Genomic DNA, 12431 nt, shown 5'->3' on the forward strand with positions numbered 1-12431 from the left:
TGTTGCGCATTTACTGCGAAATGCGGTGATTTATTTTCATGAAATTCGACAGGTATGTTCCTTTTAAAATTGCGCGTCGACGTATATACAAGGTTTTTTGGAAATTTTGCATTTCAAGTATAATATAAAAGGAAAAAGGAGCCTCCTTCATACGCAAATATTACCGTAAAAATCAGACTATAGAATTATTCATCATAAATCAGCTGTCTAGTGGACTATAATACTACCCGTTCAAAAACATCGAACATCTTGAAAATTTATCTTTCCATCAACGTTGTAGACAGTTGCAGTCAAACCTGATAACAGCGTTCACACTCACATTCCGGGACGACACGTCACGGTACGATAGGACAGAAAGCACTATGCTTATTTAGGATTTTTTCTAGACATTTTAAATTGATAAATTATTTATTAATTTTTGAGAAAACATAACAACAGGTCAGTGTAACTTACTGTCAGTGTAACTTACACCCTCAGTGTAACTGAGCGCGAGGTCTACTGTTCACATAACTACTAGTTAGTAAGGAAAGAAAAAATTCTGATTATAAAACCGTTATATATTTTTCTAGTGCACTTTTTAGTAATACAGTATTGTATTACTGGATAATCGAGAATTTTGATGTTCTGTATCAAAAATCTACACGAAATAGGTTGACTTGTGATTTTTACGTATGAAATAACTAGAGACCACCTGGGTTGAAGAACTCGCTCATGAACTGTTTGTTGTATTGATCCACAACTTGTGATCATACAGAGTTGATGAGAATTATTTTGGAAAAAGCTGAATATATATTTTACAAGTAGTATGATATTACAGTAGGAGGTTTGATGGGGATCATATTCCAATTGGAAAAAAAACTATCTGTAGCTTCAAAACTTTTGTCCGCCATCTTGGATCTTTCACTCAGATCCAACTTCATTTCGAATCCAGCTTCATTTTGAATCCAACTTAATTTTTTCAAATGGGAAGGTTGTCATGTGATACATGATTCCGATACAGAGATCCAAAGGAAAATCAATGGCGAATCCCGCACATCGATATCTCAAACTGATTCAATGATCTCAACATTTGAAGATACCAATGAATGATACAAAAATGAAATTAATGAGTACCTATACATTGAATAATCATGTGTTAGTGAACACTAATAGTAGCTTCTACTCACTGAAAAAAATTGTCTCAGCAACTGCTATCACAAGTAGTATTATTAATTACGTGTATGTTACAGACATTCAGACGAACAAATTCAAATTAGTTTATTCATGAAATATGACATACTTACAAAATATAACAGTGTTATGGATAACATGAATAATTCTTCCTGCATGGATGATTTGTCCGTGTGCTGGGAGGAGTCGCAAATTATCAGACAGGAAGCAAAACACTAGCAATTAACGGAAGAGAATAAATATATAGAACTTATAAATTAATGTTGTGTATTATTCAGCTGAGATCATGTGTTGGCGCATAAAGTCTGTCTGTCGGACAGTCTATGTGATATCTCCTAAGTAGCATCAGCTTTTTTAAATTGGAGAAATAACATGCAATTAATTCCAGCTAAATGATAAAATCGAAACAAATTTTTCTCTTATGCAGTTTCAATGCTATTTTTATATCCTGAAATAGGACGAAGGAGTGAGTCAATTTTGGTGTCCAACGAACATGACATGTGAAAAGTTTCGAAGAATTCGTGTTCAAAATTTGAAGCTGATTGATCAATTCCCTCTATAGTAAATTTTAACATACAGACAGAGAACGACTTTGATCTTCAGTACAGTAGGTCAAAAGTGAAAACTCACTAACACTCTTTCAAAAAATAAACCTTTAAACCTTTTGATTATAGCAGGTAACAATTAACAATTTTGTTACTAGTAGTTTTGTGAACAGTAGACCTCATGCAGTTTTCTCATCCACAAGTATCTGATGTCACCTGTTTGAAATGTTAACAAACTCAGTTCACGTTTGAATTTGTATTCCATATGATATAATTCATCCAGTTCCGTGATAATCTTTCCATCTGATGAGAATTTATTTTTCACAATCAGAAATATTATAATTTCTTCAGCATTATCTAGTTAATCTGATTATTTTAATCATCTATTAAATTAGTTTTTTTTCGAATGTGAGAATATTGATACTGTTGGGCACGCATAATAATACCATGACTGCAAAACAAAATATTGAAACCAAACACCTTAAAGATGCATACCTCTAACTATAGAGAAACTATAGACCTTATAGAAATAGACACACACGGCTTCTCCAGACATCTGTGTAATCCACTTGTCAGCTGATCGATTATGAATAATACTATAGGCTGAATAATCCTATCTTCAGAGTAGATGATAATATAAATTATATAAAATTTAGTTACGTTAACATTTTTGACCAAACGTAGTGAGGTCTATGTCTTAAATCGGATTTTCTTTTGTCTGCATGAATGTATGTATGTATGTATGTGAAACAATTACGGCCAAGTGCGTTGATAGAATTCGATGAGATTCGGCATGAATATTCCTTTTTCAACATTGGAGGAGGTTGCTCCTACCATATTGGAGATTGCTAGGTTGAAGCGTGAAATCAAAAGGAGGCATAAGGAAATCATGCTGGGTAGACGGATTGCAGAAGAGAAACATGTGGAACACTTCAAACCTCTAGCTGAGCCACTAGTCAACCTAGTCGAAACCTTCCAACAGATGCCAGTTCAACAACCACAACTACCTCCATCAAGAGCATCCAAGAAGCGTCCCAGGTATCTGAAGCCTAGAATAAAAATGCACTCCAGGCATGTGAAGGGTAGGCAGAGACAATCCAAGCCAGAGTTGTTATCATCAGAACATCGTCCTTTCTCAACAGCATCAACACACCACACATATCCTACTCCACCAACAACACCATTTGTTAAAGATGCCACATATACAAGGCGTGGACTTACTGGTGCAAGTAAAGCAAAACATAAGCTCCAACTCTCCAGCATTGATGAAGAGTCACCAACATTTGAATCATATGGAACTGGAGAAGTTTCAAGTCCAATGGCAGGCACCTCAGGAGTTGGACGGCAACTATGGAAAGCAGGAAAGCAGGCATTTGAAGAGGATGAGGGTGAGGAGTATAATATGAGTAGAGGATATGATGATAGCAGTGATGAGGAGCTGTCTGGAGATGGACAGGATGATGATAAGAATGTTGAACAATTATTGAATGAAAGTCATGGTACAACAGTTCAGAATATCCTTGATCAAACTGATCTAGCTGGAAAACAGGTAGCTGATTACATTAGAGGATCATTGAGCAAGGACAATGACGATTTTGATGACACTTTTGGGCCAAGAGTGAGAGACAATGCTTACTACCTGGGCAATAAGTATTTAACTTTTGGAGAGAATGGTGATGAAATTGTGCTGACTGACCCTGTAGATCAGGAAGAAAAGACCTTCACAGCTACATTGGGACTTTGTGAGTTGATTTTTAAGAAGAATCCGAATCGTGTATTAGTTGAATCTGCTGACAGACAGGCCTATGGAGAAATATTGAACTGGACCAGTGTGTACAGACAGAACAATGATCCAAGAGGTGAGATTGTTAACTACAACAAAGCCAAGTATAAGAATACAATCAAACGCCTTTTGGATGATAGCAGAGATGGTGGTCAAAGACATTCTGAGAGACAAGTGACTGGGAGAGGATCTATTGCTCCAAGGCGTGATTTTAGTAAGGAGAAAAGTCAGAAGATCTATAGAGGAAGAGGTGTTCTGTCAGCTATCAAGGGAGCTGCTGGTACAATAGTTAATAAGGCAATCGACATTCTACCAGTTGAACTTCATATCCCTGGCTATCAATACTGTGGACCAGGAACAAAACTTCAGAAGCGATTAGCACAAGGTGATCCAGGAATCAACAAACTTGATCAGGCTTGTAAGGAGCATGATATTGCCTATTCCAAGAGTGGTGATACAGCAAGCAGAGCAGTAGCAGACAGCATCTTGGCAGAGAGAGCCTGGGACAGAGTGAGATCTGATGATGCGGGGGTGTTGGAAAAAGCTGCAGCACTAGCAGTCACCAACATTATGAAGGCTAAGGCAAAATTTGGGGGAGGTATGAAAAGATCACTGAAGGAAGTCAGCAGGGTGGTTGAGAAGGGGAAGAAACAAAAGATTCAACCATCGAAGAAAAAATCAATGAAAGGAGGTCGAGGTCTTTACTTGAGACATCAGAAACCAAAGGTTGGTACAGGTCTTTACTTGAGACAGCAGAGATCAAAGGTCGGTCAAGGTCTTTACTTGAGAAAGCAGAGAACAGCAACACCTTAGACATTATATTGAGGTACAATCAAAATCATAATGCTATACAAATATGTATATATATTGGATACATAGCAGATTAGATTCATTGTGCTGGAATCATCTGTGAAGAATAGACATTTTGTCGATCAACTGTGTATCTAGAACAATAGAGAAAATGGTACTCCTATTCTCAAAGTGGGCCGACTATGGTGAGACAAATTTACCATCAATCTCCCCATTTGATCTGAAAATGGTTGAGGATCATGTAGAAGATGAGGAAGAGGAAACTGATATGAAGGAGGACAATGAGGTAGAGGTGGAAGAGGAAGAGGAGGAAGAGGAAAGGGAGGAGGAGGAAGAGGAGGAGGAGGAAGAGGAAGAGGAAGAGAAGGAGGAAGAGGAAAAGGAGGATGATGTAGTGGTGAGAAATACTACTACACCTATACTTTTGACTCGAAGGAGCATCAATTACCTGAAGGAAAGAGGTTGTGAGGTGATTCAACATCAATGACAGGGTATTGTCTCTAGCTGAAACAGTGTTCTAGAGGTATCACTGAATATCATCCGAAGACTATCAGACAACATAGAAGACTTGCCAAGGACTAGTGCTGGAAAAGGAGTCTACTACCTGGGACATCACCTGCTCGACATGGACCAAGGAGAAACATCATGGATACATCACTTTTCTGCACACTCAATATGATAAACAACTTGGATTTTGGAACAGAGATATACCTGCTTGTAGTAAACTTTTCAATGAAATGGATGTTGAATTAATCAATAAATAGCTAATTGTATTCCAAACTGTTTACTTATTACCTACCATCTCCTTAGATATAGTTCTCTTTAAGTATATTCTGAGTGCCACTGACTGCGCTCAGAATGCTCATGCTCAGCCGGCGGGACAATTGCCAGCCGCAGCAGGTCGACTGTTGGTGGCGGTCGGACGACCGGTGGGGCGACTGGTGGCCGGGCGACCGGTGGCGGCCGGACGACCGGCGGTGGCCGACCGGCGGCGGCCGGGCGACTGGTGGCGATAGTGGGGCGACTGGTGGCGATAGTGGGGCGACTGGTGGCGATAGTGGGGCGACTGGTGGCGATAGTGGGGCGACTGGTGGCGATAGTGGGGCAACTGGTGACGATAGCGGGATGACTGGCAGTGGTGGGCCAGTCTACCCACTACATACAAAAATATATCCTCTGGTTCTGTTGATACTGACCTTTAATACTTACCTTTACCACCTTGGATTTGAGCATAGAACCTCCAACTCAGAAAGCTGACTTGCTAACCACTACACCATAGAGGATTTATGTTTAAAGACTTAAATTATATAGAATATGATACTTGTTCGATTGGCGGCGGCCAGGCGACGGTGGGGTGACCGGTGGCGGTTGGGTGACCGGCGGGGGCGACCGGCGGGCAGTTCAAGATCAGTAGGGAAATTTTTTTTCCCTTTTTCCCTTTTTCCCATTTATTCCCAACCTTCTTTCCCTTTTTCCCATTTATTCCTGATTTTTGTGTTTTTAATTTTTTTTTTTTTTTTATTTTTTTTTTTTAATTTTTTTTTTTTAATTTTTTTTCTATTTTTTCTATAATTTTTTTTATTTTTTTAATTTTTTTTTTTTTTTTTTATTTTTTTTTTTTTTTTTTTTTTTTTTATTTTTTTTTTTTTTATTTTTTTTTTTGAGGTTAGAGTGGTTGACCTAGATGACCTTGAGGTAGGTCAGGTTGACCTAGATGACCTTGAGGTGGGTGTGGTTGACCTGGATGACCTTGAGGTAGGTGTGGTTGACCTAGATGACCTTGAGGTGGGTGTGGTTGACCTAGATGACCTTGAGGTTAGGGTGGTTGACCTGGATGACCTTGAGGTAGGTGTGGTTGACCTAGATGACCTTGAGGTAGGTGTGGTTGACCTAGATGACCTTGAGGTTGGGGTTGGTTGACCTGGATGACCTTGTGGTTGGGGGTGGTTTACCTGGATGACCTTGAGGTAAAGGGCGACTCTGGCACACTTGTGTGCCAGAGTCGCCCTTTTTATACTACTGGCGCATAAAGTCTGTCTGTCGGACAGTCTATGTGATATCTCCTAAGTAGCATCAGCTTTTTTAAATTGGAGAAATAACATGCAATTAATTCCAGCTAAATGATAAAATCGAAACAAATTTTTCTCTTATGCAGTTTCAATGCTATTTTTATATCCTGAAATAGGACGAAGGAGTGAGTCAATTTTGGTGTCCAACGAACATGACATGTGAAAAGTTTCGAAGAATTCGTGTTCAAAATTTGAAGCTGATTGATCAATTCCCTCTATAGTAAATTTTAACATACAGACAGAGGACGACTTTGATCTTCAGTATAGTAGGTCAAGAGTGAAAACTCACTAACACTCTTTCAAAAAATAAACCTTTAAACCTTTTGATTATAGCAGGTAACAATTAACAATTTTGTTACTAGTAGTTTTGTGAACAGTAGACCTCATGCAGTTCTCTCATCCACAAGTATCTGATGTCACCTGTTTGAAATGTTAACAAACTCAGTTCACGTTTGAATTTGTATTCCATATGATATAATTCATCCAGCTCCGTGATAATCTTTCCATCTGATGAGAATTTATTTTTCACAATCAGAAATATTATAATTTCTTCAGCATTATGTTAATCTGATTATTTTAATCATCTATTAAATTAGTTTTTTTTCGAATGTGAGAATATTGATACTGTTGGGCACGCATAATAATACCATGACTGCAAAACAAAATATTGAAACCAAACACCTTATTAAAGATGCATACCTCTAACTATAGAGAAACTATAGACCTTATAGAAATAGACACACACGGGTTCTCCAGACATCTGTGTAATCCACTTGTCAGCTGATCGATTATGAATAATACTATAGGCTGAATAATCCTATCTTCAGAGTAGATGATAATATAAATTATATAAAATTTAGTTACGTTAACATTTTTGACCAAACGTAGTGAGGTCTATGTCTTAAATCGGATTTTCTTTTGTCTGCATGAATGTATGTATGTATGTGAAACAATTACGGCCAAGTGCGTTGATAGAATTCGATGAGATTCGGCATGAATATTCCTTTTTCAACTGCGCGTCGATGTCTACACAAGGCTTTTTTTGAAATTTGCATTCTAAGGATAATAAAAAAAGGAATTCCTCCATACTCCGATATCACTATATTTATATTATCATCTACTCTGAAGATAGGATTAAACTATACTTATGAAATTCTTATCTCACTGACTCACTGATCACGATTTCTGGGAAACCACTGGATGGATTGCAACAAAACTTAGAATATAGCTTCCTTATACCTCCTAGGTGCTCACTAAGAAATCTTTTGGTGATATTTCAACTCTAAGGGTGGTTTTTAAGGGTTTAAAGTTCGTCTTTTAGCATGTATATTCTTCTTCTCCCAATCTCTTAATTATAATTGAAATGTCCATATCATATGTTACTATAAACCTTTATTGATTGTTTATCACAAATGACAATGTATTGCCAGGTCTTGCAAGACCCATTGCATACTAGCACTACATTATAATGGAAAAAATGAACAATTAACATATTCAGAACATAAAATAAATATGTAGATGAGAGTACATAACTTTTATAATCTAGAGAGAGTACCTATTTGAAACAGTTGATAACTGGCGACCAATTAATAATTTTTTCAGGTTGGCATTAAGTTGAGATTATTTCATTAGGTTGGCACCAAGTTGGAAAATTAATTAAAATGCATTTATCGAGAACAAATTGATTGGGCACTGCTGCTTCAATCAGAGCTATTCCTGGGAGTATAGATAATTTTTATTTTTCATAAAACAAACTTTCATGACGGGAGTTGCTTTTATCAATTAATCTTATTCTATCAAGACTAATTTATTTTGTTTGTATATCCGACAGATCGCGAAAACTGCTTAAAGGGGTATTTTAAAAACAGAAGTTTCCGTTGTGGAATCTGTTTGCGAAGAATGAGGAAATTCGGCCAAAATTTAACTTGGGCGAAAGAAAGGGGTTATTTATTAAAACGGCCAAATAGCTGTTGTTGCTTTCCCTAATGTGAAAATATCTTGCAAAGAAGTAAGGCGCTTTTCTCATGAATCAATATTATTCCCAAACATTGATTGTTTTACCAAAGAAAATATAAGGTAGCTTTCGATAAAAATATTGGAGAATATGTATAACAGTTCGTTGACTGTCAGTATTCCTCATCAATAGCATCAATGCTCCCCTTTCCAACAATGCTGACAAATTGATGTGAATCTTACCATAATCTGGTTACTTTAGATCAAATGAAGAAAATAATGTTGATGATCGCTACTGTTTCAATTTCAATCATGTTTGACATTTCTGCTTTTGATGCCAGCTGTTATTATTATGTGAAATAAGCTCTCATTGAATGGAATCATTATCATTGAAGTCAATAATTATACTAAGAAAGCAATTTGTTTAAATATGTGTGTTTGTGGATGAATGTATCTATGTCGGACGGATCTCGAAAACGGCTCTAACGATTTTGATTATAAATCAGGAATATATTGTGCTTGCAACAAAAACATTATTTTGGAACAGGTCTCAACTCTGGGATAATTCGTTGAACTACCAAGAGAAAGGATTATTGATCCCTCAAGTAGCAGCTGATCAGATAAAAGTTTTCCATAGTCTGTTGAAAACGTAAGAAAGTGTGAGCAAATAAAAAACATTATAATAGCTGTAGTTGAGTTACCAAATTTGGCGACCTTATTTTAAAACATTGCAGTATTCATGGAACATCTGGAAGAATAGGTTCAGAAAGTGACGGGATGATAGCAAAAGAAATTTAAAATCGATCTCTCCATACATCTGTTCATTGTGAGGTGATAGAAATGCGACTAATTTCTTCAGCTTCTGTTGTATTGGTTCCTCTGTTGCTCTATGTTTGTTCGCAGCCATAGCCTTGATAGAGACAGTTGCACTGTCTGTTAATTCATAATCCGGACTAAATACCACGAGAACCAATCAGAGAAGCCTTCTATTTGAAAAAACCCTGCTCTGATTAATTCTCAATAAATTTAATCCTGATTGAAATTGAACATGCTTTTGTGCTACTGGGCCTGATATTTCCATGTTTCAAAATCAGCTAAAAACTAAATAGAAGAAAACATAATATTCCATCGGCTGCTCCTATTTCCTTCCATGATGTTATTATGACACAAGACAAACCTATTGATATTGATTGATCACAAGTAAATTCTAAATTTGTCAATTTAGATAGAAATTAAATTGAGTTACATGTTAGTTTACATCCAAATTTTCATCCCTAAGCTTTTGGTTTCAAGCTAAGATAAAAGAAAGAAATCATATAATGGTAGTCAATAATCAAAGCAATTGAATAAACTCTATTCAGACTTATGCAAATTCACTTTAAAATAATCCCACTTTAATATTTATGATTGTAGAGTTTAGGACATGTGAAATCAGCCACAATTATAAATGTCATACTATTATGAATGGACTCTTATGTATGAATGGACTTCCATGGAAGAAAGAATCAGTGGATTGGCTGCTTTTACACTTTTGGATGAGTGAAACGAAAAGTAAGCGACAGGCTATGCCAAAAATTCCAGAATAAGCAAGAGATCCATGGATACCAGAGTCATCAAATTCTGAATCAACCTAATTTGGAATTTAATCTTCAATTGCCAAAGCAAAAATAACATGATCACTGCTAATTTGATAACTGTCAATGGGAAATATTGATTGCCAATGAATAAAGTCGAGGGCGACTCTTAAGCCCCGCCTCATATCCTACAAAATTCGCTGCAATTGGACTACTCTTCTACAGAGCACTTCCAACACATCAATTAATTATTTGAATGATTTGACTCAATAATTTTCATGCCAAGTTGTGGCCTAATGTCAAAAACGATCATAACAATTTTGTTAGGATTTAGATTATAAATGTTTCAAAAAAATAGTTTTATCTTTCAATTACCGTAGCGAAGCACGGGTGCATGCTAGTCAGACTATAGAATTATTCATAATCAATCAGCTGACAAGTGGATTACACAAAAATCTCATCGAATTCTATCAACGCGTTTGGTCGTAATTGCTTCACATACAGACAAAATAAATCCGAGACCTCACTACGTTTGGTCAAAAATGTTAGCGTAACAATCTTCATTCGTAATACAAGATAATCGCTCAATGTGAAAACCATTCTTGGAGTGCATTCTTATTATGATTTTTGAATATAATCGACAATCTAGTTTGGATAAAAAGGAATGAGTTCTAGACATTTCTACAATTTGTGGAAATTTGGTTATTAACGTAACTATTATTAAACAATCGTAACATAGAAATAATAACAGGTTTTATATAAAAGATTCAGAAAATGATGCAAAAGTCGAATACAATGCTTAAGATCGCTCATTCTCAATTGATCGATACAGTCTCATTTTTATGAATAGAAACATGAAGAACATACACTAAAAAAGGCTCAACAGTCAACAAGTGAACAGAAAGAGAGTTAATTATGAAATTAGAAATATTGAATTTTAAATTTGTGTTGTCATGAACAAGAAACTCAATTATTGAGATTGATACATTCAAATGGAAATGATTTTCAATAAGAAACAATAGAATTGAGATATGAATAATATTAAGAAAGAAAAATAAGGTGGTATGATTGATCAAATTGCATTATGCTGATCAGTCTCTCGATTTCATGGATGTTGATTCTATTTTGGTGAAATGCTTCTTCTTCTACTACTTAAAAGTTTTGGTTTGCATTTCTCGAAAAAGAATCATAATCTGACTCAGCTTTATTTCTTAAGCAGAAAGAAGATACAGCGATAAAATTTTAAATTATTCCTATACAAGGGAATCGAACTTGTTGACATGCGAGTGCAGGATCATTAAACTTTGAAGTTATAGCACTTTTGGTTTGAATATGTCAGACTTGTTGGTTCCACCAAACTCATAAAGTTTATTAAATATATTGACATTCGCCTGTCTGCTGAAATGCATTTGAAGAAATACACAATAACTCAAACGGAAATCAGATTGATCGATGGGAAATTCCCGAGTTTCCTGAAGCTACTGCTTTGCTTTCTGCCAGTGTAGATACGATAGATTATAATACAGGAATTTACAACAATCTGCCAAGTGTGGGTTGGGAACTCTTCTTCACAGCCTGACATTATGTTCATCATTTCTACTCTGGATATAGTCTTCTGATTTTTCAAAAATATACTAGATCAACTCAAAAAACCATCTATGATCTTCCTTCAATGCTTATATACAGTACATTCGTAATTATCAAATTAGTCTGTAATATTGAGATATTATGGATGCATTGAGGATTAATAATTTTATTTCTGGTTCTTCCTAAGCAAGTTTTCATTCATCAGTAATGGAGATCAAAAATTTTAAAGCTATTTATGGTTTAACTTGCAAAGATAATATAAATAACAGAAATGACCTATTTGTGAAACATTGTAATCAAGGTATCGTCCGATGAGCGATTTCCGATGTGCGATTCAGCAAAAAATAGTCCACTGAGCGATCCATTGTTCAGGATAGGCAGACGCTAATAATGGGAGGACTTGGGTGTCATAAATCATCAGGGACTGTGACAGAGGAAGGCTAAATGGGTAGTGTTGTGTGTATACTCGCAATACGATATATTGATGATAATGATTGAATCAGAACTTCAGAACCCACTACCTTGAATAAAAACGAATCTTATTCTGTTATGTGAATCTGTATGGAATGTGTGGAATAAAATGTAAGAACCATTTCTCTTTTATATACTGCACTATAACTATAACGATTGTAGATTGGCATAAAATTAAAATCTGTGATTGCTTATGAATGTAGATTCATGGATGTGAATCATAGATAATCATCTTTAGATGTGAAGTTGATCTTAAATCTTCTTGATATCTGTGATATACTTTATACCTTATATCTATTTGTGTTACTCATTCACTTGAAGGAATGCAGATGATTGATAGAACTTGTTGAAATTGTACATTTTTATATATAAATAAATTATGGGCTATAATGAAGATTAATTTGAACTCTTCGAAGCAAGAAGCCATTCGATGTTTGCTGATTCCTTTTTATGGAAGGTGGTAGGTACT

The 12431-nt window shown here is 35.8% G+C and overlaps 1 protein-coding gene across 1 annotated transcript; it reads left to right on the forward strand.

Moving 5' to 3' along the window:
* The first annotated feature begins 2508 nt into the window (after positions 1 to 2508).
* On the forward strand, positions 2509 to 4418 carry LOC120351587. The gene has a single exon (XM_039429431.1). It carries the CDS (start codon positions 2509 to 2511, stop codon positions 4309 to 4311), a length of 1803 nt encoding a protein of 600 aa, XP_039285365.1. The 3' UTR covers positions 4312 to 4418.
* Positions 4419 to 12431: the final 8013 nt, after the last annotated feature.

Source organism: Nilaparvata lugens, chromosome 5 (assembly GCF_014356525.2).
Source record: "Nilaparvata lugens isolate BPH chromosome 5, ASM1435652v1, whole genome shotgun sequence".
In the NCBI taxonomy this organism is placed as follows: Eukaryota; Metazoa; Arthropoda; class Insecta; order Hemiptera; family Delphacidae; genus Nilaparvata; species Nilaparvata lugens.